At 54.2% G+C, this 27,215-nt stretch overlaps 1 protein-coding gene across 6 annotated transcripts in view; it reads right to left on the bottom strand.

Annotated features, from left to right (window-relative positions):
- The window catches only part of PGS1 (phosphatidylglycerophosphate synthase 1), a 45,161-nt gene extending 19,776 nt beyond the window's left edge, over positions 1 to 25,385 (bottom strand). For 5 of the 6 annotated variants that reach the window (XR_009530433.1, XR_009530434.1, XM_060082476.1 and 2 more), the window contains exons 1-7: positions 25,229 to 25,385; positions 16,281 to 16,470; positions 13,305 to 13,382; positions 11,091 to 11,190; positions 10,100 to 10,289; positions 8,880 to 9,058; positions 6,364 to 6,885 (exon numbers count right to left, since the gene is read on the bottom strand). Coding sequence is in view for 4 of the 6 variants with exons in the window: in XM_060082476.1 (XP_059938459.1) it covers positions 6,364 to 6,885; positions 8,880 to 9,058; positions 10,100 to 10,289; positions 11,091 to 11,190; positions 13,305 to 13,382; positions 16,281 to 16,470; positions 25,229 to 25,368 (1,399 nt within the window). In the remaining 2 variants the exon portion in view is untranslated. The remainder of the gene's footprint in view (positions 1 to 6,363; positions 6,886 to 8,879; positions 9,059 to 10,099; positions 10,290 to 11,090; positions 11,191 to 13,304; positions 13,383 to 16,280; positions 16,471 to 25,228) is intronic. The other variant, XM_060082478.1, reaches the window with a different exon arrangement.
- Between the last annotated feature and the right edge of the window lie 1,830 nt (positions 25,386 to 27,215).

Here is a 27,215-nt window from a genome sequence, read left to right on the forward strand (position 1 = left end):
GGGGGAGAAAGTGCCTTTGCGGGGGTGGGTGGTAGCGGGGGCGGGCACTGAACTTCAGCACCGGGGACAGCGGGTCTCACCACAAAGGGAGCATGCCGTGGGTACAGAGATGACTGGACTTGGAGGCCAACAACTTCCGCTGCCTCCCAGCTCTGCAATGAGACATCCTGCCCCACGCCCTGGCCTCCTCTTTAGGGAGAGAGACACCTGCTTCCGCTCTGCTCGCGCCGACGGTCCTTCACAGTCCCAGCGTCATGCTGAAGGGTAAACCAGATAGTCCCAGGCTGCCTGCAGCCCTGGCTCACCCTGGCCTCCAAGGCCCTTCCAACCTCAGTGCCCATCCTCCACTCTGACCACCCTGGCCCAGGGGGTGTCCTTCAAGCCTAGTGTAGCCTTGGGGCTCCACGCTTCTGTTCCCTCTGCCCAGACCTCTCCTGCCCGGGGGTCTCTGCTCAGTGTCACCTCCTCAGAGAGGCCCTCCCTGACCCCCATCTAACAGACCGCCATTCACCTGGAGCCCCCGCCTGCTCTGGTCTTCTTCAAAGCCCTTTCCACGACCTGACATTGCATTTGGATAGATTCATCCACTTATTATCTGCTTCCCAGTAACCTACAGCTTATGAGGGCAGGGAGTTAGTCTAGTCCCCAGTGATTTATCCCCAATGCCCTGAATGCTGCCTGGCACATAGCAGGCCCTCAATAAATACTTGTTTGAACAAAATAAATAAAATGTGGATAAAAACACCTCTTCCAGGGCTTCCCTGGTGGTGCAGTGGTTGAGAGTCCGCCTGCCGATGCAGGGGACACGGCTTCGTGCCCCAGTCCGGGAAGATCCCACATGCCGCGGAGCGGCTGGGCCCGGGAGCCATGGCCGCTGAGCCTGCACGTCCGGAGCCTGTGCTCCACAACGGGAGAGGCCACAGCAGTGAGAGGCCCACGTACCGCAAAAAAAACACACACAAAAAAACACCTCTTCCGGGGCTTCCCTGGTGGCACAGTGGTTGAGAGTCCGCCTGCCAATGCAGGGGACACGGGTTCGTGCCCCGGTCTGGGAAGATCCCACATGCCGCGGAGCAGCTGGGCCCGTGAGCCATGGCCGCTGAGCCTGCGCGTCCAGAGCCTGTGCTCTGCAACGGGAGGGGCCACAGCAGTGAGAGGCCCGCGTACCAAAAAAAAAAAAAAAAACCCCTCTTCCAACAAATGATTAAGTATAAAAAGGCCTTGAGGTTCTACAGCAGGAGCACGTGAACATTTCAGGTTAGAGATCTTCTTTGAGCATCTCTCCACGAAAAATTCAACATTATGCACCCCTCCCTCTCCTCCCCCCACAATATTCTACAGTAAATTTCAGAGGGCTCTCAGATCCCTGTAAAAACAAGAGGGAACAGAAGACATCACAGTCCTAACCTCAGATGAATGAATAAGCATCACCTATTCTGAGGCCAGAACAGAACCAAAACACTCCAAGAGGCCCGGAGGCTGGTGCCTGCTCGGTCCGAGGTGAGCAGCACTGGCCCAGGCACACCCCCAGCCCCAGGTGAGAACTGCCTAGCGTGGGCCCCACAAACAGGGTGGAGCTGCCCTGGTTCTCACTACAAGTTCACCTTTGGGCGCCAGGCCAAGTGGCCTATCGGGAAGGCAGTAAAAATAGTGACAATTCTCACAATCCTTAACGGGTTCCTCTGTCAGCAGGAGCCAGAAATCTCTTAATCCAGTGGCCCTGCCCCGCCCTCGCCACACACATCGTGCTGTTAATGCTGGAATATTGCATCCAGACGAAATCAAAGTCAACATCTCAACAGCAGGCAGAGCCCACGTCCCCGGCATGGATGTGGCCCTTGCTCTCACAGCAAGAGACCCCGTGATGGTGCATATACACCACCCCTCAGCCCCCTCCTCCCCGTGGAGCAGAAGCAGGAAGACACGAGAACTAGGCTTGCCTCACTTCCTACGCACTCAGACTCCCCTGAAGTCGCTGCCTCTCCAAGCCCCAAAGAGGCTAGTTCATCGGCACAAGGTAGACACAGCACGCACAACCGCTGACACAGCCATCCTGCTTCTGGTCCCCTGTACCCTACTCTCAACCAGGACCAAGTTTAAAAGGGGAACCCCTGGAAGCAACTGAGATGTTGTTCAGTAAGCGAGAGGATAAACCGTGGTCCGTCCATACAATGGAATACATTCAGCGCTAAGAAGAAATGACCTATCAAGCCATGAATAGACGTGGAGGAAACTTCAATGCATGGCCAGTGAAAGAAGCCCATCTGAAAAGGCTTCAGGCTGTATGATTCCAACTATATAATACTCTGGAAACGGCAAAACTATGGAGACAATTAAAAAAAAATCTATGGTTGCGCAGGGCGGCGGCTGGGGGTGGGGGGGGAGATAGGCAGAGCACAAGAACACAGAGCGGGGGTGTCCCCTGGTGGCACAGGGGTTAACAACCCACCGGCCAATGCAGGGGACACAGGTATGAGCCCTGGTCCGGGAAGATCCCACATGCCGCAGAGCAACTAAGCCTGTGCGCCACAACTACTGAGCCTGCGCTCTAGAGCCTGCATGCCACAACTACTGAGCCCACGGGCCATAACTACTGAAGCTCGCGCGCCTAGAGCCCGTGCTCCACAATGAGAGAAGCCACCACAACGAGAAGCCCGCATGCAGCAACGAAGAGTAGCCCCCACTCACCGCAACTAGAGAAAGCCCATGCGCAGCAACGAAGACCCAACACAGCCAAAAATAAACAAGTAAAATAAATTTATTAAAAAACAAACAAACAAAAAAAGAGCACAGGGATTTTAGGGTAGCGAAACTAAACTACTCTGTACATTTGTCCAAACCCACAGAACGTACACCACCAAGATGAATGCTGATGTAAACTGTGGACTCGGGGTGATAATCACGCGTCTCTGTGGGTTCATCAATTATAATAAATGTAGTGGGGGGGGCTGTACATGTGTTGGGGGGCAGGGAGAACACAGGAACTCTCCGTACCTTCCTCTCAGTTTTGCTGTGCACCTAACACTGATCTAAAAAAACTAAGTCTTTAAACTCCAGCTAAGCTGGTGGTGCTCCCCATTAGGTCGGAATGCTCCCCCACTCCCAGAACCCTGTCCGACCTCACCCACCAGGTGAGGAACGAAGGCCGGGCAACAGGAAGCTGACAAACCATCAACCAGAAGAGCTGCCAACTGACGGATGTCGAAGGTGGACCCCTACCCTCCCACACCCCCAAAGCCCTCCTGAGGCCAAGCAGATGCTGGTAATAAGACTTTCGGGTTCAGTGTCGCCCTTCACTGAGCCACAGGGAGATCAGCAACAAAGCTATAGGTGAGGACGATGGCTCTCCTCACCAGGGGCCCCAGCCCTCCAACGCCACACACGGCGTCCCCGCCACCACCCCTGGGACTCCACTCCTCGCCCATGAACCGCATGGTCATTTCACAGAAACTCCAACGCATGCATGTCACCATTCCCTCCTGAGTACAATCCAAAGCCATCGCCCCAGTTGACACGGAAGTTGAACCTGGTCCCTCCACTTGTGCCAAAGGCAAATTTGGGCTGAGAACCAGGCTTCGAGACTCCCATCCTGGTAACCTCTCCACCACATCATGCTTACCCAAGGTCTCCTTGGCATATCAAATACGCGCCCTTTGCAAAACTCCAAATAAAAACTAACCAGATGGGACCATATTGCCAAAGGGGTCTCTAGTACATGCCTTTAAAGAGTGGAAGGTCCCTCTGGTTCTTTGAAGCAGCTCAACTTATTAAAATGGGATATATATATTCAAGTCTGCTAGGAATCAACAGAGTAGTCAGTAAGGCGGCCTCCGCTCAGGCCACTGGGCAGAGCCAGCGCTGCTCCAGCCGAGCACGCACCCCTGCTCCATGTTCCTGGCGACACTCGGTGAGCAGAAAACAACAAAGAGTACACCCCAGCCCTCGGGGCCTCCCGTCACCAGACTGCACTGCTATCCACTAGCACCCGTGGACCAGTGTGGCCGTTGCCCACGAGAAGGCTGTTTCTCTCCACCCCACCTGCCGGCGTCCACAGGCCTGGACCGAGCGCAGCTTTCCTGCATCGCCTCACACGAGGCCACCAGCAGGTTCAACACATAGTCAGGACCCAGAGCCTGGGGGTGCCTGACTCTCAGAGGACAAGGATCTGGAAGGAGGAACACGGTGTCCCCATTCCCCCTCATCGCCCAAGGGCTTCTGGGAGCAGGAAAGGCCGCGATCAGCCCCGGCCTGCCCTGCAGGAGCCCGGGGAAGGGAACTGTAGTATAGGCTACTCAGCCATGGGGAAGAATTTTCCGGGGCCCAAATGCAGACACACCGCTTGCACCCAGCATGGCCCCTGCACAGGGCAGGCAATCAGTAGCTGGTCCACCACTCCACAGTCCAAATCCAGCGCCACCTGCGCTGCCTGCTCCTTGTCCTAGGTTGCTTTGGGGGAAGTGACCATCAAGAGATGAGCCAGAAAGGGGGGCTGACTTAAGACCCCCCACTATCGAGCACAGCCACTAAGCAGGGAAGGGCCTGGCCTCTCATTTCAGTGCTGAGTGGTCTGACCTTTGGCTCCTGCTGTTAGGGTGAGGTGTCTTCTGCGCAGAAGCCCCTCTCCACATGCCCCGTCGTGCTCTCCCCCTCCCCCTCTACTGCACACACCCTGGGATTCCTGGCCTTCCCCACTAAGCCAGCTGCCAGGTGGCAGGGCTCCACCCGGGCGGGCAGGCGGGCGGGCGTGCGGCAGGAGGGAGCGGCTGGATCACGCCAGTCCGGGAAAAGGCGAGACACACTGGAAAAGCCGGTTGGGTGTTTCTGTTTCAACGGTAACTGGGGAGTCACTGCACGTTTATCAGCGCAGCTTCACGGAAATAACCCACAGCACACTCAGAACTGATGGGCCAGGCTATGCTGGGGGCCCCAAAGTGACAAGGGACCCCCGCACCGACCCAGCCACAGGGCAGACGAGGAGCGAGCGCTCTCGATGTGCCTCTGCGCAGCTCGCCAGGCACACAGGTCCCCTCAGAGCTCAAAGCTCCTCCCACTATCCAGCTCTCTGTCTCCACTACCCCACCCCAGGCACCACTGTTATTCTCAGAAGTAACAGAGCCAATCCTAAAATAGCTTCCACACCCCCATGGGCCGACCTGCCTGCCAGGAGGCACCTAACCACCGGCCGGGCTTAGCCCATGACACATCTAGGATCGGTACAATGGCAGAGCTCACTTCCCACACCAGACAGTGCCACCTGCCCGAGCAGGCACGCAGGCCTCACAGTAGCAAGTGGAAACCACCCAATCCCAGAGGGCTGGACCCAGGAGACCTAGGGTGGCCTGGGGGGATTTCCTAGCATACCTCCAGATGGAAACCAATGGTTTAAGGAAACAAGAGTCCAACCTGAGGGTTCAAAGTGACCTCAAGTCTAAACAACACAGATGAGTGGCCGTGACAACACCATCCCCCTCCCGCCTCGCTCAGGCTCTCTGGAAGCCCCCAGGACCAGCGCAGGAGCAAAATGGGTCTCTGAACCACCAGCCAGAAGTCAGGAAAGCCAGGCACTTCAGTCGGGGCTTGGGGTCCCCACGCTGTCCACTATTCCTTTAGACACAGGACTAACCGAGTTGGCCATGGGGTCTCCCGGAGCACAGAAAGGAGCGAGCAGTCACACTCGAGAGGCAGGTGCCCTCGGCATGGAGAAGGCACAGGGTTCTAAACCCGTTTGTTCACATCGTGGCTATCCCCTGGGATTGTGCCACATGTGGGCTGCTCCACGGATGCACACAACTGTGCAAGAGAGACCATTACAATATGCAATTCACACTCTGACCCATCCTGGGGCAGTCCTGTACATATAAACATCCTAAGTAGATAGCCTCAGTTTTCTCAACTATTAAAAAAAAAAAAACACAAAGGTTTGGCACATAGGGGAAAAAACAGGACTGGTGAGGAAGGGACTGAAAAAGTGGGCTGTCTGATGCCAAATGAATGATCCCTAACGAATCCTCTCTGTCCCCAAGAAGGGCAGGGCCAATGCGGGAGAACTCAGATGATCACAGAAAGACTAAAGCACGTGCCTTTTCATCTACCTGAGGGGAGAGCTTACGTGTACATTTTTTAAAACAGCCCCCCAAATGATCTGAGTTTATAAGCTTGGGGAAGAGATCTTGCATAACTGAAATGCACATAAATGCGATGACTGTGACGCGCCCGCAGGGCTGTCATGCAGACAGACGGGGGAAGGGGCAGGGCTCTACCAGGCAGGCACCGGCACCACGGGCGCTAACAAGCGGGCCAACTGGCCCATCCCCCGGCTGTCCCGCATGGGGGCCGTCCTCTGGCCAGCCGGCTGCCACGTACCTTTGGCATGAAACGTCCAGCCCCTCCGCCAGTACTCCTGCAGCTGGACCCGCTCCTGCTGCCCCAGGCTGCACACCTCACCGTAGAACTGCCGCTCAATGTGCACGTAGGCGGCCGGGATGGCACCTGCCACCCCCTTGGCCCCGAAGAAGCCGTTCACCTCTGGCGAGGCCAGCAGGATCTGGTACTCGGCTCGCGTGCCCAAGACCAGGTCCATGTAAGCCTGGGTCAGGTTGAAGTAGCCGGTGGTGAGGTAGACCTTAGCGCCTCGCTCGGCCTCTGTCAGCAGGGTCTCAGTGACAATCTCATCTATCTGAATCTCAAAGGGCTTCATCTGGATCAATGGGTAAATCCAGGTGTCTGGGGCTGGCCTCCGGTCTCCAGCAGCTGCTGCGTCTTCCTGGGTTAAGAGGGAGTTGCTGTGGAAGGTCTGGGCATGCAGCATCTGCTGGCGGGTCCTGGCTGAGTTGATCACATCCATAACCCTCTTATTGGCTGCCTTGCAATACGCAGCCCGGTCACCTAGAGGGAGACATGGCAAAGGGGAGTCAGGAGCAGAGAAGGGAGGCTCTGGACTCCCATTCAGCATGGGAGACACACCACATGGCACGTGACAGGCAAGCACAGATGCCACAACTGATCCTTCACCAAACACGTCTCGACTGAGCACAAGACACCAGGCCCATGTGAGGCTCCCCTGTGGACAGAAATGCCCGGAAAAGGGTCTTGCCACAAGAAGCCTGCACTCAGGGGGAAATGAAAAGGCCTCTACCAATCCACTTATGAAAAGTTCAAAAACAGGCCAGACTAGTTGAGGGCGACCGTGGTCAGGATAGCGGGCACGCTGGGGGCTCAGGCCTGGCTATAGGGACCCGAGGGGGCTTCTGGGAGCCAACCCACTATGAACACGCACATAAGCTGCACACCCGTGACTAGCGTGCATGTTACACATCAGAAAGAACATGTGTCCGACAGAGACACGCCGAAGTCTGACCAGAGAGCAGGAGAGCGAGCCACAAGGGTCAGAGGTGAACAGGCAGCTCTGGGCCTTGTTTCCACACGGACACCAGTGACGAGTGGCTGCATGGACACAATGAAGGGAAAAGAAGTGAGTCTAAATTCTATCACTAGATGATAAGAGAGTTAATGAGCTAAGCATCCAGCTCAAGAAGTTAGAAGGAAAAACAACAGGAAAAGCCAAAAAATACAGTACAAGGAAGGACATTATATAAAGCAGAAATTAACAGAAAGAAAACAACAATATAAAAACAGGGAACTTCAACACTGTCCGAAGTTGATTCTCTGAAAAAACTGACAGAATAGCAAGCCTTGGGCAGGGCTGACCAACAAGAGAGAGACGGGCAGCACGACTGTCCTGGTCACCCCTCACGCGCTCTGGGCTGGGAACAGGTGCACACGCCCGAGTGCCTTCCAGGGCTGGGCAGCAGCCCAGAGAAGGACTGCTGTTTGCGGGGATCCCTCCTAGCCAACGGCGGCCACCACTGGGGCCGCTCACTCACTGCTTCTCTTAAGCTGCCCTGGTCCCAGACACGGCTGGGCCCAGCCCCTCACTGACTCTCAATTCTTCCCCGAATGGGGGCCCTTTTTTCTGCATATTCATGCCAGGCCTGTTAAGTTAGATCAGGGGTCAGCCAGTGTTTCCTGTACGGGCCAGACAGTAAATATTTCAGGCTCTGTGAGCCAGAGGGTAAAATTGAGAACACTATGTAGGTACTCATATAATAAAAGAGAAAACAGACTTCCATAAATTTTTATTGTTGAAATTTAAAACATAATAGTAATTATCATACTACTCTATAGCACATAGGCGTAGTGGCAGCAGGCAGGGCAGGCACACAGATCATGGGCTGGCTCCACAGTGCCCAGATCCCCAGGCCCCAGGGACAGGGTTCCCACCAGACATCCCCACTCAGATGCTTCCTTTCTGGCTCTTCTCCTCACATGGGCTAGGTTTAACCCGTTCCCCACATTGCTGACACGGTTGCAAATTCAGCAGCAGCCCTCCTTAAAGGCCACCAGGAAGCCACGGCCACAAGAATCACAGGAATGCAAATAGCCCGGGAATGCTAGCTGCCAGGGTTTGCCTGTTTCCAGTGAGCAGGATCAAGGACTCTCCCATTTCACGTTCCAGGCAGAAGGCCGCAGACCTCAATGGAGCCGAGAGCCACAGACCCTCTGTGCTCCAGAGTCACGGGAGGTGGCCCTGAGGGGGGTGGCCATTTAGCAGGCCGCTTCCTGTAAGTGCAGGGCAGGCTCCCGGCTCACTCCCACGGGCACCCAGACCCGAAGCCCACAATCCCACCTTCCCCGGCGGCTCCCTCACCCGCAGAGCATAACCGATAGCCAGTGAGTCACGTCTGTCTGGCTCCAAAGACAAAAGCAGAACAAGGCTCTGCCACCCAAGTCTCCTAAACCCGTGGCAAGGCCCCCAGAGGCGCACCCTCCTCACCCTCACCACCCCCAGGCTCAAGAGGCCGAGGAGCCCGGGACCCTACCTTTGTAAGGATGCACCATCCCCTCCACCACCTGCACCGTGTCGTCCCCCTGCAACTGCAGGGACACGTCCCCCACCGCGTCCACCAACTCCGTGAAGAAGTCCGCAATCTCAGGACAGTCCTGCAAGAACACGTAGCGGTCCTGCCGGTTGGTGAAGTAGGAGTCACTCAGGTTTGCGCTACAGGGAGGAAAGCGGCAGGTGAGGACTCAGGCGATTGGGTGCAACAGCAAGTGCTGGTGACCCCGGTCTCAGGGTCACCAGCAGGAGCAGGGGAGCAACCAACTCGGATCAGGGTGCACCAGCAGCAGCAGCCAATTAACAAACAGCTACTGACGGGCTTCCCTGGGGGTACAGTGGTTAGGAATCCACCTGCCAATGCAGGGGACACGGGTTCCAGCCCTGGTCGAGGAAGATCCCACATGCCACGGAGCAACTAAGCCCGTGCTCCACAACTACTGAGTCTGTGCTCTAGAGCCCGCGAGCCACAACTACTGAGCCTGCGTGCCACAACTACTGAAACCCGCGTGCCTAGAGCCTGTGCTCCACAACGAGAAGCCACTGTAATGAGAAGCCTGAGCACCGCAATGAAGAGCAGCCCCTGCTCGTCGCAACTAGAGAAAGCCCGCATGCAGCAACGAAGACCCAATGCGGCCAAAAATAAATAAATAAATAGATAAAATAAAATAAAACAAACAGCTACTGAGCCTGGCTGCTCACGAGAGATGGGCGAGAGTGACACTAAGGTGACACAGAGGAGTGACCGCAAGGCCGTCCCCTCACCGAGCTGACCACCGAAAGGAGATGCGGACACTTACAGAGCCAAGCACCACTCGGGCTCGGCCCCAGTGTCCCCCAAAGGGCTTGGATTCCCACCCGGCCCTGCCTGACAAAGTTATTTGTCCTCCCGGGTTTCTTGTGTACAAAGTGAGGGAAAGACCATGCGGGGTGACAGCGAGCATGAGCTGAGACAGTACACGAGGGGCGCACCCAGGAGCAAACACAGAGTAAGGGCTCAGTAAACCACGGCCAGCTTTCAGTCGCCCTTCATGGCTTCCAGCTTCCGTGGCAGACAGGACACCGGGAAGACGCCGGGAGGGCCAGGCAACCAGACTGAACACGTAGCAGCAGGCCCTCGAAGCCTTGCAGGGACGGACCTTCCCTTCTCCGCGTCCTGCTGGTCTCTGCCCTGGAGACCCCGAGAGAAGGGAGCCACCTCACCCGCTCAGGATGACGCTGTTGTCGAAGAGGTACACCTTGATGTGCTGCAGGCCGATGGTCTCGTTGAAGCGCTCGGGGATGAGAAGCCGGAAGAGCCCACGGAGGTTAGGCGTGTGGAAGAGGGACACTCGGACCTGTTCTGGAAACCTCTGCAGGAGTGGGAGCAGCATCGTGCGAGAGTTCTTCCTTCCTGAAGACGCGGGCGAGCAGGAGGAAAAGGACGGCAGAGTCACACCAGGAACAACACGCAGCCCGCCAGTGCAGCGCCACCCACCAAGGGCCCGCGCAGCCGTCCAAGTCAGACCGCCGGGGGCTGTTTTCAGCCAGAGGGGCTCCAGGACAGCTTCTACCCGGACACCCACCACATCTCAGGGCAGGACTGAGCAGCCCGCGTAGCGGACATCCGCTCTTCCAGCCCCACAGCACCCATCTACCCGCCTCCTGGTAACTGCGCCCAGTCTCCTCCCGGGGGCACCAGCCAGCCCCGCTCTCACATTTCTGCTCTGGGTGAAGATGGCTCTGTCCACCCCGGCTCTGGGGAGGCGCGCAGGCCCAGGCTGGGCCGGTCAGCACACTTGGGAGCCCCAGCACGGAGCCCGAGGCAGGCTGCGCAGGAGCTCCAGGCTGACCGCGAGGGGAGCAGATGCTCTTCCAACAGACAAGATGCGGCAAGACGGGCCTGGGACTGCCAGAGGCTGCCGCAAGGAGCCAGAGGATGAAGCCAGCCCCGAGGTCCAAGCCCCAGATCACGACCCACCCGAACCAGGTCAGACGTGGAAGTCAAAACAATTCTCTTTTTCCCAAAGTCATTTTTACTTGGACTGTCGGTCACTTGCCGCAGACAGAATCCTGACGGACAGGCCATCCTGGGCCAGCCCAGATGGGCTTCAAATAGCCTTGCTGCTGGCTGAGGACAGGGCAGTGAGGGTGTAATTCCTCGTTCTTCCTGAACGAGGAAGAATCAGGGGGCCAGGGAGGGCGTCAGACCTACCTCTTGAGCCCCGCGTGAAGTCTAAGAGAATGGACACCCTGAGGTCGGAAGGAAACTTCGCCTGGAGTGACTTTTCTAGAGTGCTTTCCAAGCAATCCACCTGCCAAGAAAAGACCCCAAAAGAACAGAGATGAAAGATCTGAAAAGATGGTTATATATTAAAGAAATGAACCAACCTGTCAGCAAATGCCCCCACGGTCCTCTTTGAACACACACACATATACACAAGCACGTACACGCACACACCAGCCACGCTTGCCCAGAAGCCAACGCTGCAGAACCTCTTCGCCTGAGGCCACCGCGGGAACCATAATCCGAAGACACGGCGTCTGCGGCCCGGGCCTGGCAGGATGAGGGCTCTGGGGGTCAGGGACGCGGTGCCCAAGGGTCTGGACCTCGCCGCTCTTGAAAACACTAAGACACCAGCTCCCACACACGTTCCAATGGATCATCCTTACAGGCACACAACAAACAGCACCCCACACATGGACAGCACTCGGTAAATATTTGCTGAATGAACAAATCCAAGACACAACCTGCCCACTGCCACTCTCCACAGGCTGGATGTGGCATTCTTCTCCCAGGAGAACAAACACGCTTCCCAAACTGGCAGCTAAGAGCACGTCCTGAAAGCGGGGCAGCCTTTCCTCAGACAGGAAGGGAAGGGGTGGGCTCTCTCCTGCCCCCCACCCTTCCCCCTCGCCCCCTACACAGTCCCTGTTCTCTTCCAGCTATGCCCTGGGGGTTTCTGAACAAGGCAAACCAAGAAACAACACTTGCCATGGGCAAGGGTCCATCTCACTCCCTCAAAGTAGAAAGCCATCCAGGGACTCCGACAACACAACGACCTCATTCACACTCACTTCAGCTCAACCTACAGATTCTGCGCTGGGCTCGTCCTACAGGAAGCACCCGCTGCACAACGGGTGACGTCTGCTCCTTCCCAGCCCCGCATGTCTCGTTGGAAGGGACAAGAACGGCATGACAGCAAGTCTAGGTGGAGCCAGGCTGGCTGCAGACCCGCACCCGACACCAGCCCTGGGCAAAAGCAACGGCCAGCTCGACCTGCAATGCTGGTTCCTCTGTCTAATACAGACTCAGAAAGCCTTCTCTATAAAGGACCAGATAATAAATATCTTGGGCTTTGCAGGTCAGATGGTCTCTGTCACAGTTACTCAGTTCAGCCACTGTAGCAAGAAAGCATCCATAGACAAAACAAAAATTAATGAGAGTCACTATGTTCCAATAAAGCTTTATTTATGGACACAGAAATCTGAATTTCACATGCTTTTCATGTGACACAATTACTACTCCTCTTTTACCTTTTGCCAAACATTGAAAATGTAAAGCAGAGGAAACAGGTTTGAGCCCTGGTCCAGGAAGATCCCACATGGGGGAAGATCTAGGTGTACGGGCTTCAGTAATCATGGCTCGCGGGCTCTAGAGCACAGGCTCAGTAGTTGTGGCACACGGGCAGAGCAACTAAGCCCGTGCGCCACAACTACTGAGCCTGCGCTCTAGAGCCCGCGAGCCACGACTACTGAAGCCCGCGTGCCTAGAGCCAGTGCTCCGCAACAAGAGAAGCCACTGCAATGAGAAGCCCACGCACCACAATGAAGAGCAGCCCCCGCTCACCACAACTAGAGAAAGCCTGAGCACAGCAACAAAGACCCAACGCAGCCAAAAATTAAATAAATAAATAAATTTATTTTTAAAAAAAGAGAGAAGCCACCACAATGAGAAGCCCACGCACCACAAGGAAGAGTAGCCCCCACTCGCTGCAACTAGAGAAAGCCCGCGCGCAGCAACAAAGACTCAACACAGCCAAAAATAAATAAATTAATTAATTAATTTTCAAAAAAGAAAATGTGAACACCATCCTTAGCCCATAGGCCACACATAAATAGGCGGTGGCCAGATTTGGCCTGCGGGTCACAATTCTCGGGAGCCCCAGCTTGGCAGACAGACGGCCTACGGCCCCTGTGCAGGGTGAGGAGGACACGGGCCAGCGAGGTCAGAAGGCCCAGGATCACATCTCCCTGCACCCCTGGCTGATCCTCCTGATGTGCCCAGAATCTGGGGCAACAAGAACAAAACCTGGCCTGAGACGCAGGCCGAGGAGGGCGGCTCCACCCCAGCTCCACGGCTCTGCGCAGCCCGAGGCTTTAGGGTGACTCACTACTGCCAGCAGGACCACCCCTGCTTAAACCTTACCAGTTCCTGTTCCAAAGGACCTGTCCCCAGGTAGAGGGACGCCATCACGACCCGCCTCTTGGCTACTTTTATCTGCCCCTGAAGAGAAGAAACAATTCAAAATTCATAATCACCATTTTCACAGTTCACTGAGAAAGATACAGTCCTTTGGTATTGGAGGCAAATAACACTCCAAGCTGAACTATCCTGTATCTTCACCAATTAATATTTAAAGCAAGCCCCAAATGTGTGTGGTAACCTACCAGATAAGGACCCACACCCCTAATTTAAAATACTCAGCCTGAAAGTAAGGCATGATCTAGCCATGCTATAAGATACGGCACAGCCACGAAAAGAATGAAGGTCTGTGCACACTGACCTGAGGGGATGTCCACAGTGCACTGCAGGGACAGAAGAAAATCACTGAACAGAACGTAAACCGTGCTCCCCCGTCACCACCCCATGCACCCCTGTATGGCTGTGGGTGTGTGTGGGTGTATGTGTGTGCGCATGCGCGCGTGTGTGTCCAGGGAGCAGAGCCCGACGAGGGAGTGCGGGGGCAAACTTGCACTCCAGCCCCGTCTGCACAGCTGGGGTTTTATAATGAGCATGTAATTTTTTTAAATAAATGTATTTATGTTTATTTTTGGCTGCGTTGGGTCTTCGTCGCTGCGCGCGGGCTTTCTCTAGCTGTGGAGAGCGGGGGCTACTCTTCATTGCGGTGCACGAGCTTCTCATCGCGGTGACTTCTCGTTATGGACCATGGGCTCTAGGCGTGCGGGCTTCAGTAGTTGTGGCACGTGGGCTCAGTAGCTCTAGAGCACAGGCTCAGTAGTTGTGGAGCACAGGCTTAGCTGCTCCGCGGCATGTGGGATCTTCCCGGACCAGGGCTCGAACCCGTGTCACCTGCATTGGCAGGCGGATTCTTAACCACCGTGCCATCAGGCAAGTCCCAAGCATGCAACAGTTTTGAGATGCAGACAGACAGGTACCTAGCTAGACACACAAACAGAACACACCAACATTCAAAGATGATGTGTCAGTCCCAATAGCCAGCGTCCTCTCCCTAGACCTGCTCCAGCCACGGGAGGACACCGGACCCCTCACACACGCGGCCAGGCCCCAGAGGAGGTCAAGAGCAGGAAGAAGGGCAGCACCACCCTCAGGGCAAGCTGGCGAGGGCACCGGGGAGGCAGGACACACACACTTGCTGGCTTTCCCACATGGCCCCCACAGCCTGCACTGTCGACGGAGGAAGAGGGGCATCTTGACTAGATAAACACACCAACACACCACTGGGAAAGGCTTATATGCAAGGAACAAATAAAAGAATTTCCTATGTTTGCTGTTGCCTTCGTTTTGTTATTTATTCAGATGGCTGCTTGTGGGGAAAGTGAGTATGAAGACAGGAAAGAGAGGAAAACAAGTAAGGTGTGAGGCAATCAAGTTCGGGCAGCAAAAGTCTATGCAATTGTTTGCCATGGCGCCAGGTCCTCTGGTACAAGCTCAGCTGTCACGAAGGCCTGGGCCCAGGCAGAAACCACGCTGCACTCTCTTCTCAGGGAACACGGGCCACTCTGTCCCAGGAAGAAACACATCCCGCTCCACACAGAACGTGCCGGAGAACCCGCCCATGACTCAGTGCAGAAGGCAGGGAACGGTGGCCTCGGCTTCTTCCTGGCCTGCTGGGCTGAGCCCCTCGCGCGTCCCTCTTGGCTGTCACAGCTCCACCCACCCCGGGCAGGTGCGCCGTGTGGCCTCACCTCCAGGCCAGTGGACCCCCACGTGGAGACTCAGTCCATCCTTCACCCGGAGTTGATTGGGACACTAAGAACCACCTCCTTTGAAAAACCTGTTTCTTCAAGCCAAGCAGAGAACCAAGTAGGAGTAAAGAGCAAACAGCCTCAGCATCAGTTCTACACAAACAAGGACACACAGGAGAGTCAAGCAGGGCAGGGAAGTGAGGGAGAGCATGCGTGCGTACACACACACGCGCACACGCACACACCATACTGGAATAAGCCAGCCGGAAATTAAGCTAAGAGTGGATCTACAGAACAACAGGGCAAAGGAGAGAAAATGTGCAAGCATTCAAATGAACTAGAGTTTGTTGTGCAGAAAAAGGAACATCTACATATATTTCCTGTTATGTCCCAGCACTTCTCCTGACCGCATCATACCTTAATTCTAACATCACTGAATTAATACAAACTCAGAATTCATGTAACTAAAAATTAATTAGCGTTTAATTACTTCATTCCGATGAGTTTAACCACAAATAACTAGACGTGGCATGAACACCTGACTAATATATTGAAAGTTGAACCCCCCCAAATGCAAAGTTTAGCATCTCTACCAAGAGAGAGAAGGTACAAACTTTAGACAGAGTTACGGAAAAGAACCAGGATCACGAGACCTAAAACCAGACATCCAGACTTTCCAGTTACCTGTAAATACTCTCCACTGAATTGAGAGGCTCCCGGCCACTTCCTACATATCAAATCCCATCCATAGGTCATTATGTCTCCATTTCCTGTCGTCTACTTTATGGAGCTACTGTGTGTTGGAGACATTGCCGGGGCAGGAGTGTGCCATGCCCTAACCAGAATGAGGTTCGTTCCCTCCCAGACGTCCTCAGCGGGGACGTGCCTGCTGAGGTCCCCAAGCTCTCACTAACCTCCCGTCTAGCCTACATCTCCAACATGGAACGAAGGGAATTAATCTGTCACAAGAACCAAAACCCAGGACCTGACCCTCAGTGCCCACAAGCTCTGAGCTGCTCCACCTGAGACATCAGCCACCCAGGGGAGCTTCTGATCACGGCTCAACTCAGCCATCTGTGAAGCTGAAACCTAACAGGTGGAACCCACAGGAATAAGCTGAGCAGCCATCAAAAGTTTCTAGAACAGAAGGTGCTTCAGCCCAGGACTTGGCCAACCTTATGCCCCCAAACCTCTAATTCCATGTCTGACTCTCTCTCTCTTAGACACAACTTACCTTCATGAGCTCAAAAAACTCTGCAGGTGAAGAAAGCACCCTGACGTGAGAGCTGGAGACTCCGAACTCTGGAACCAGGTTTCTGATCCACTGGAAGCGATGCACGGCCTCCGGACACAGGCAGCAAGGAGGCGAGGTGACATGGGGGACAGCTGGAGACAGCAGAGGAGCCAACAACAGCCATGGTGGCCTGGGGAAAGAGACATACAAAGGGTCACACTTCTCAAATACTTCCTCACAAGTCTCTCTCAGCTCCTGTGGGCAAATAAGAATTTTTCGGTGGGGGGGGGCAAACTTCAGATTTCCTAGACCATCTTAAGTGAGCCCCAGTCAAACTCTGTAAAAGAATTTTTCAGCCCCTACAAGTTGAGCAACTTAAGAATTGCCAAAGCCTATGGATAAACCCCAAACTTTACGCTGACTCCAAACAACTCAAAATTTAGAGCAGCCACAAGTAAACTCAGAAAAGCCATTGCCTGGTTAATGCCCCCAACGAACCCACCCGCAGAAAGCCTCCAAAGGTTGCCTGCAAGGGCAGGTCTAGTCTCAGTCTGGTGAGTACAACCCAGACCCCCGGTTGTCTGACTGATGAGATAGATAAATGGGCTTTTATTCAAGGAAGGACCCAGAAAAAATTAAGTTTTCTCTTTAACACTAGGATACAGAGAGAAAAGCTGGCGCTGGAAGAGGTCACCTCAAGAGGGGCCAGCAGTGACGACAACTGCCCCTTCACCCCTGGACACATTCTCCTCAGAGGTCACACCTTGTCTCTGGCTGGTTCCCGTCCACTGAGGCCAAGACCGCAGTAAACAGTCCCCTGCCCGCTGAGCCTCATCTTTGTCCAGATGACAAGACACCTGTGGGGGCCGGGGGAGGGCAGTGCACACCCAGAGCCCCACACCGACCAGCCCCTCATCTGACTTCCAGCAAAGAGCAGCAGGAAAATCCTTTCCAGCGTGTGACCTTCACCACGGCCTCAAGAGGGACTCTAGGGAAAGGACGCTTAAACACCCCAAGGCCTGAAGGGCCACAAATTCCAGGAAGATGATTTCATTCACTTGCCTCCTGATAAAACGCTGAATCTTCCCAGGGTTCCTGAATGTCCCTACACACACGCCAGATGGCCCACAGCTGTGCTTCCCAGAAAGCCCACCGGGCTGTCACAGCGACTCATTGCCAAGAAAAGTTTAGTCAGCGGGTGGAAGACACCAGGTCTGGACCCTGGGGAGCCAGGGTTCACCATGGGCCTCCGGGCAGAGGTGGGGACCACACTCCCAGGCATCAGCTTGCTACACTTCTCCTCTGGCTTCCGGGTAACAAGCAGCAAATGAAAGGCCTAGACGTGTAAACAAGGGATTGCGGCCTCGATTTCCCCAAAGTGGAGGCCATGCTCCTGCTGTGCTCAAGGCTACCTTCCAGAGGGGAGAGGGAGCGCCTTCAGTCCAACGGAAAACCATGAGAACGGGAAAGGTGCGCAACAATCTATCAACGTGAAGCCGCAAAGGGGGCCTAAAGTCTAACGTTCATTAATTAAACATAGTCTGTTTGAGGAGGAAAACCTCACAGCAATGTAAGATCAACTGATCTCCCAATCTCACAGCACTTATCGCTCAGACCATATAAAAAATATCCAGGGTGTCGCCTGCAACCCAAGCCATGCAGTCAGGCCCCACGCGTTCTTCAGATGAGCCAACAGACTCAGAGCCGCTCCCAAAAAGGAAGATGAGGAAACACCTCTTTGGCACACAGCAACCCAGGAGAGGGCAAGTGCCAACCTGGGCCTCAATCCAAGTGGTCATGTGAGCACCGATGGTGTACGGGGGAGGCACGGCCGGCCTGGGCACCACTGCCCACAAACCTGGTGGCCTCAGCAGCGTACACACCTGAAATCATCTAAGAACACAAAAGAAAATGCTAAGGCTAATGAAGGAAAGGTCAAAATATACATACGGTGGATGTGCTTCAAGTGACCAAAAAGGGGAGCTGCTGATGCCTGAGCTGCTGGTGAGGCCTCACGACACCCTCCCTCCAAATGGGCTTTGACCGCCCAGTGGGGTTCAGACAGGAAGTGCGGGGGGTCCAGGCAAGGAGAGGTGCGAGCAAAGGGAAGAGGCAGGAACTGCCAAAACCCACCAGCGCCAGAAAAACCCAAGAGGGGCTCAACAGTCAGTCCAGAGAAGACACACAGCGACTGTACGGGGGTCGGGCCCCGCCACCCAGGAGAGGGGCTCGGCAGGACAGGCTTGGCCTTGGGCCACTGCGGGCAGGTCGCGGGCCTGTCGGGCAGCTCTCCTGGGAAGCTTCAGTCCAAGTCCAGATCAGGGCCTCAGTCCAAGATCTGCTGAGGGCTTTTTTATGTTGCTTCCTGTTTAACCTGTGTACTGACAGGTTTATTTTTGTTAGAGAGGAGAAGAACTGAATGCCAATTAGGTTTCAGGGATTCATCGTGGAGGAGACCCAACCCTCGAGGGGTAACCTCACATTCCAAAGAGGAAGGTGCTTGGAAAAGGAGCACAGAGTTTTATAAAGGCCCCACAAGGTCGGCAAAGGTGGGGAGACCACATCCAGACCCCAGACACTCAAAATCTAACTGCAGCACCTGGGCCGGGGCAGAAGCAGCCAGTCCCCGTGGGAGCCAGCGCAGGGGCCCACGTTCTCCGTGCATCTCAGCCAGATCCCCACGGGGGCGAGTTCCCGCTTTCCATGACGGACGCCTGGGAATCTTCTCAGAAAACACTTCTCCCCGTGCCAGCCACGGCCCCTGCTGCACAGTAATCCCAGCCTCCAGGGGCTGACCACCTGCACAAGCAATTCCCCCCTCCAGGCCGCTGTCCCAGGTCAAAACCCTAACCCCCAAGAGACTGGAGGAGGCAAGGAGCTGTGGTTACTCTACAAAAAAAGCAGGGCTGTCACACTCACCATTTAGAGAACTAAACAAACACACACACAGTTTCCACATCTAGGCCTGCACTCCCCTGAATCATCTCTTTCTAGATAACAACTAGCTCCCATTTCTAGTTATAGGGAGGAGGAAGTGGCAGGGGCCGGGGGGCCAGATAGTAAGGTTCTGCCGCCCTCTCACTCCCTTACTCCGGATTATCAGGGAAGTTTGGAGGACAGAGCTAGGGCCCGGGCAGGGGCGCGCCCTGGTACTCGAACTCAGGCAAAAGCCTCACTACTTCGCTACAGCCCTCAGCCGGTGGCAGAGGCGGCAACGACAGTGCCAAACAACCCTCAGCCCACAATTCTGAAGGTGGAACCGACAGCATCCTCTCCCAAGGGTGGGCTCCAGCCACCACCCACACAGACACCTGACTCTGGAGAAAGGTTCAGCCAGATGATTTAGGGCTTCTGCGAAATTTGCAGACAAATTCCCTGAGCTGGAGAGTGGGCTGGGCCCAAATGCTGAGGACCCCTGACCTGGGGCCACTCCCTCCACCTGGAGAGGGGCCTGGGGGAATGGGGTGAGAGGATGGGGGGTGACGCTAGGAGAGCACCGTGAGGATGGAGCGGGAGGGCAGTGGGGAAGAGAGGGAAGTTTCTTCCCAGCATCTCTAAAAGGAATCTGTATCTGGACTGCCTTGACCAAGAACAGCATGCAGTAACACTCTTGTCCGTGGTCCGGGGGCCACCATTAAAGCAGGGACAGCAGAAGCCTGCCCTAGACAGGACGATGCACCCACCCTACTCATGAGAGGCACAGGACGGCAGCGGGACTTGAGTTCAGAGTACCAGCCAAACCGAAAGAGCGAGAGCAGAACAGCTGCTGAGAGGCCGCGAACACAGCTATGTGCAAGGGAAGCTTCAGGAAACGGGAGAAGGCATTTCTCCTTTGTGTGCAGAGACAGGAGTCTTCCATTCCACCAAACATTCTGAAGCTGCAAGTGCTCCATGGAAAAATACTGCCACACCTTGCATTCTCCGTTCGTCAGGATGCACAACAGTGCGCCTGGAGGTCCAACCGAGCTCTCACGGGGGCAGTGGAGGTGCTACTAAGGAAAGGCAACACCAGAGAATTCCACCTGGGTCTGCACTTCACCTCCACCAGGCCCCGCACAGCTCTCATGGCTTCAGAGGACACAGGTGCTTCTCCCGGGGCTACAGCGGTGTCACCCACCCTATGGGACACGAGGAAGCAGGCCCACCTCCTAGCGTCTTTTCAAAACAGGGTCTGCAGGGCTTTGAAGGAAGAAAACGGTGATGCCGAAGGACTATCTCCTACACTAACCACAAATCCACCGGGTACGGCACAAGAGTTCTGTCCCCTGTACCATGCCAGGGCACTAATTAAGTGTCCTGCACTCAGAGTCATGGTCTAAAGGTCCACGAGCTCTCTGGGGACTATAAGATTCGTAGTACACACTCTGTGGTTTGTATCCCACCCAAATCTGTACAAAACGACGAAAAAAGAAAGCAGTTTTTAAAAGAAACTGAGCTCTCCGGATTGCAATATTTTCAGAAACTACTTTTTAAGAAAAACCCACCCTCCCCCCGTCACACACATTTAAACGTAAAGAGGTGAGTGATGAGAAAAGACCAAGTCATAACACTTCCTGAAAAAGGCTCGAAAAACTACACGAAAGGACGAGACTTCCTGCAGCCCCAGCAGCAGGCAGCCCTTCCTGACTAACGCAAGACCTAAACCCAAGTAAGGGAAATGAGTGTGAATTCCCGTAGGTCACAGAAGACCAACGGCCACTGAACTCCCTCAAGTCCAGCACGAGGCCAGGGCTGCCAGCATGTGGCAACACGCTGACTCTCCTCTTGGCTTGTCCAAAAGAAAGTCGATTACATCGAGGGGCTAGAAACCTAACATCTACTTATAACCCACAACGCACCTCCACAGCCAAAGGCACCAGGCATAGCCAAGTGCCTGCCGAGAACCCACTCACACGTTCTACTAATCCAAACTGCTACAACCAGCCTGACTTTCCCGGCAGTGAAAAGGACTCGTTTACATTACTCGGCTCACATGTTTACAAGGGAATTATCTATCAGACGGCTTCAATCCCAGGCTAGTTTCTATCTACGAGCACACAGCTGACTGACGAGCCTAATTCAGCAGCAGCAGCAATGTGCTCAGAGGGTACTCAGGTTAATATGAACCTAATAAAGCTACAATTTACAAGTCAGTCAGCTGCAAATCTTATTTTAATTCTCTGCAAGATCAAATTTGAATTATTTGGGCAAATCATGCTTTGATTCTAAATATCCCCCCTCCCACCCATTCTACTGCTATAATACAAGAGGTGGTGCTACTGAACTCTAATGAATAAGGAGGACTGGGTCCCAGCATCAGAAAACTCAGAGAAAAAGTAATTTCTGGAAATCTGGTGGTCCCTCAGAGTAGAAACCACTAAGAAGTTGAATAAGAGTATGTTGAGCTGGCATTACAAGGTAAGGAAACCTAATAAAAAGAACAGTTTGCTGGTTATGTTTCCCTCTTACACTCAGGAAAGTTAGGACACCCCACCCCCACCCCCACCCCACCCCCACACACAAATATACACACACACACACATACATACACACACCTAGAATAAAGAAAATAGAACTTGGGTTTCAAAAATAAAGACTTTTCTGCACACATAGCTCAAATTGAAAATAGTTTTAAAAAAAGAAAAAGGAGACCACAGAGAAAATATTTCCTTGTATGGCAGCAAACTCAGTTAGGAACTAACGCCCTCTTGACACATTTTCCACCAAGTCTCATACGCCAAATAACAAGTCAGTTCTGTGTAGTCTGATGACTCCAAGAAACTACCTGAAGTTTCTATCTTCCTCGCCTGAGCACCGGACCTGCCCTTCACCTGAACAGGGAGCGCCTCCACTTGGGCCCACCTGGATACTAACGGACATGCCCCGAACTCACCTTATCGGCACCCCCCAAACCTGGTCCTCTTTCTCGCTCCCTGTTTTAGTGAAGCAAGCCACCATCCATGTGGTCACCCAAGTCAGAAACATGACCTACCTCCTCAGCAGCCCCCTACACAACCCCCACCAGAGCTGATTCCAGTCCAGCCCTCTCTTCTCTTCCCACTGTCCATGACTTCATACAAGCCCCACCCCCTCAGGCCTAGACCATTATCAGGAGAAATTGTACAGGGACTCTCAGAGCTTGCCTCGCTCGGTCTCAGCCCAGCTCCTCTCTCCCTCCTGTCCCTCCTCAGTACCCAGTTGGCTCCTGGAAACGGTTTGAGTACCTGTGGCACCTCAGAGCTGCTTTCCGCTGCTGCCACCATCAACCTACATCACTCACCATCCTTCCTTGAACACTGGCTCCCCACCCACTTCCTCACCTAGCCTACTCCTACACGCCTCCAAAACACAGCTCCAAGATCATCACCGCCAGGGAGCCTTCTGTGACTTCCAGGCGTGCCTTAGTGCTGCCATGACCTTTCCTACCTTACTTTACTATTGGCTGTTTATGGGTCTGAGCACCATGAAGGTGGGACTATGTATGTTTCCTTGGTACCTAGCACAGCACAGCAGTGCTCCATACACGCATGCTGAATAAGTGAATGAATCCAGCTGTCCATGATAATGAGTCAGATGCCTGCTTAAGAAATAACAGCAGTCTTTCCAAATCACTAATTAGAAGTAATTTTTTTAAATTGATTAATTAATTTATGGCTGCTTTGGGTCTTCGTTGCTGCACGCGGGCTTTCTCTAGTTGCGGTGAGCGGGGGGCTACTCTTCGTTGCGGTGCACGGGCGTCTCATTGCCGTGGCTTCTCTTGTTGCAGCACGGGCTCAGCAGTTGTGGCTCACGGGCTCTAGAGCGCAGGCTCAGTAGCTGTGGCGCACGGGTTTAGATGCCCCGCAGCATGTGGGATCTTCCCGGACCAGGGCTCGAACCCGCGTCCCCTGCATTGGCAGGCAGATACTTAACCACTGCTCCACCGGGGAAGCCCCTAGAAGTAATTTTAAATAGACTTCTCTGTCACTATGGCTGTCTCTATAGCTGAAAGGAAACCACTGCAGTAAAGAACTGTTCCCTCTCACCACTCCCCTTGCTAGTCACGAGGATTCACCAAGCACTGAACAGTTGAGTCAGACTGGCAAGCTAAAATCTAAAATAAGTTCATGGCTACACAGAACTATTATCAATGAATCAATGATCAGAGTTACAAGAAACCACATCATTCGGGGAATGAGGAATTGGTTGGTGCAACTGAACAATGGAGAAGAAACGAAAGTCAGCAGCCACTGGAGGTGAGTGGCCATACAGACATGAGTAACCCCAAACACCCAGGCCACAGACAAGCAGAAAAAATCTGCAAACCAAATAAGGCAAAGAAAGGGTCAGAACCCCACAGTACTGTAGTAATACTGCTCAAAATATTTATCCTCTGTCCTAGCATAGGCATCACCTCCAAGGATTATAAGACGCAAATTTCTGACATTTGTGTTTCTATGTCTGTGATTTAACTGAGTTCCTGGTTTAATTTTTGACCCAGAGCCTTAACCAACTTAAGAAGAAATATGGAGCCACAAGTCCTGCATCCACTATCGCTATTTGCAAAAAAGACTTTTAAGAAGTCAATTTAGACTATCCCCACGGCCACACTGCCCTCCCCCCACCACAGAAAAACACTCAAGAGAAATGTCTTTCTTAAAAGAATTTGTGGCGATTGCCCCAACAGCCTTTAGTAATCAACGCCAATGTTAAACAGTGATTAATCATGAAGTGCTTTTCTGTATAGTTTAAATACACACAAGGGAAATGACAAAATGGCCTAAACATCTCATCCTTGAGAACATTTTTTGAAACTTTAAACCAAATTTCTCAGTGGTTTGATACCAGGACGTAGAAGTCATCTGACTTCACTACCCACTGGAATAAACAGGTCTTTGCTAAGCACCAGTTACAGAGAACAGAGGCCACCTCTTCTACACGCCACTCCCACCGGGTTCACTGATGTGAAACTTAAAGCCGTTCTGATCAGTAAGCTTCCAAGAGTTCCGTCCTGGGCTGATTCTATCACAAAAAGTTCCCCTAAGTCAAACCTGAATTTTTGCTGAAAATCTTCCAAAGTAACCCAATAAGAAGCAAGTTCCTTTCCATACCTAGAATCAGCACACATGACTGGACCACAGATCTCTCTACCAAAGGCCAGAAGATCACATCTCACCCTAGTAGCAGATAAAAATCTAAGGCGCAAACTCTGCAAAAAGACGCAGTTCCAAGATTTTTTTTCTCAAGAAACAAGTGTAAGGCCCGAGTCTCTCCAACAAGAAAACTATTTGCACATAAGTCTTTTCTTTTTTTTTAAATATTAGCAACAGCAGCAGGCCTCTTAGGTCACCATGTACTTGGCAAATGTTTACTTCGAAAGACCACTGCCTGAACGAACTGCTTCAAAGCCTACTTCACTATTTCCATAACTCACTTCAGTACTTTTCCAGAACACAGGCCCTTTGCAAAGTGTAAAAGGGGTTTCAAGTGGTTCCTCTTCCCTGGCCGGAGTGTTCCTGACTCAGGATTGCTTCACAGCCCTCTCTGGCAGGATGTGAGAAATGCTGCAGGCACAGAATCCCAGCAGGGCTGATTCACTCCCGTCAAGTCACCTCGCTGCTAGGATTACTTAAGGAAAAGACCCCTCCGGACCCAAACAGTGTCTCTCGCGACGACTCTCCAACACACACACCCCGGGGCCCAAAGCAACGCACGAACTCATCCCCCCGCCCCGGGTGTGCACACACAGCCCCTTCGCTCCAGCGTACGAGTACGGAGGCCGGAGGCCGGGCTCAGCCCCCGCAGCCCCGGGCCGGCCCGACCGACCTCGGGCGGGGCCCCCCTCCCCGGGAAGGGGAGTCCCGGCGGCGAGGCGGGACTGCGGGGGCCGGGCGGGCCCGCGCGCGGGGACACGGAGAGCTCACCGCGACGCCGGCAGCGCGGAATGAGGGTCGGGGCCGGGCGCGCCCTCAGCCCCACCGCTCTCTCACCTCCTGCGCCGGCGGTCCCGGTTCCTGCCGAGTCGGTCGGACAGGCGCCCCAGGAGAGCGGCCAGCCCGGGGCGGCCAGGGAGGAGGCCCAGCAACCGCCTCCAGAACACGGGCCCCGCCGCCGCAGCCGCAGCCGCCATGGAGTCTCGCCGCTTCCGCTTCCGGCGCGCGAGAACTTTATTGACAACCGCGCGCGCGGACACGGGCTGCGCGCGGGAGCCTCGAGGGGAGGCGGACCCACCCCGCAGCCTCCGTCTCCCGCCAGGGGGGCGCAGGTGTGCTGCGCGTAGGGGCCAGGCCGTGGAGGAGCAGGGCGTGGGCACCAGCATCCCCTGACTCGGTCTCGATACCGGATGGGGGTGGAAAGTGAGAGACATCACCTGTCAGACCCCACGACCAAGTTCAGGCTGGACCTGACAGGCCGAGCCCCTGCTCGAAGGTGTTAGCTAAGATGTACAGAAGTGGGTGTCCGTTGACTCACCCGGGCGCACTGAGAACGGAAAATCCCCACCAGACCCAGGCGGGACCATCCTTCACCTTGTCAGCCCCGGGCCTGCAGCTCCAGGGCACAGAGCAGCTCACCCAGTTTAGGTGCAGTAAAGACCCCTCCATCCTCCGCATGCACCCAAATGCATACACATGCTGTAACCCGCCCCTGGGAACTACGGCTCCATGGCCAAAGAGGCTGAAGGAGCTCATTCCTACAGCCAAGAACACTTTTTCTGTAGCTGATTTTAAAAGGTAACGGATGACTCTCATTTGTATCACGTGGTTCCTTGGCAGGCTCCACATAGGCTGGGACTTGGAAACTGGAAAAGCTGTAGGAGATAATTGTATCCTACTTATGGCGGGGAGGGGAGGTGTTGTGTGGTTAAAAGGATATGGACACACAGGATACAAAACATTCCGAATTCTGCTTTCAACAAATTACCCGAGGAAATGAATTATACATTCCCTACAAGAATGTTCATCTCAGCATTGTTCATATCAAAAGTCTGGAAGCAATCAACACTGGGGAGTTGGTTAAATAATGGTAAATCACTATGTTGGAAGAACATGCATTCATTTAAAAAAAAGTATGTTCGGGCTTCCCTGGTGGCACAGTGGTTGAGAGTCCGCCTGCCAATGCAGGGGACACGGGTTCGTGCCCCAGTCCGGGAAGATCCCACATGCCGCGGAGCGGCTGGGCCCATGAGCCATAGCCGCTGAGCCTGCGCGTCCGGAGCCTGTGCTCCGCAACGGGAGAGGCCACGACAGTGAGAGGCCCAAGTACCACCAAAAAAAAAAAAAAGTATGTTCTAGAAGAATGGTTAATGGGAGTTCCCTGGCAGTCCAGTGGTTAGGACTCTGTGCTTTTACTGCCATGGACCTGGGGTTCAATCCCTGGTTGGGGCACTAAGATCTCACAAGCCGATCCTGCAAGCCACGAGGTGTGACCAAAAAAAAAAAAAAAAAAAAAGAATGGTTAATGAGGGCTTCCCTGGTGGCACAGTGGTTAAGATTCAGCCTGCCAATGCAGGGGACGCGGGTTCGAGCCCTGGTCCGGGAAGATCCCACATGCCGCGGAGCAACTAAGCCCGTGCGCCACAACTACTGAGCCTGAGCTCTAGAGCCCGCAAGCCACAACTACTGAGCCCACACACCGCAACTACTGAAGCCTGTGCGCCTAGAGCCTGTGCTCCACAACAAGAGAAGCCACCGCACTGAGTAGCCCGCGCACCACAATGAAGAGTAGCCCCCGTTCGCCACAACTAGAGAAAACCCGTGCACAGCAACGAAGACCCAATGCAGCAAAAATAAAATAAATAAATTTATTTAAAAAAGAATGGTTGGGCTTCCCTGGTGGCGCAGTGGTTGAGAGTCCGCCTGCCGATGCAGGGGACATGGGTTCGTGCCCCGGTCCAGGAAGATCCCACATGCCACGGAGCGGCTAGGCCCGTGAGCCATGGCTGCTGAGCCTACGCGTCCGGAGCCTGTGCTCCGCAAC

Source organism: Mesoplodon densirostris, chromosome 18 (genome assembly GCF_025265405.1).
Source record: "Mesoplodon densirostris isolate mMesDen1 chromosome 18, mMesDen1 primary haplotype, whole genome shotgun sequence".
NCBI lineage: Eukaryota > Metazoa > Chordata > Mammalia > Artiodactyla > Ziphiidae > Mesoplodon > Mesoplodon densirostris.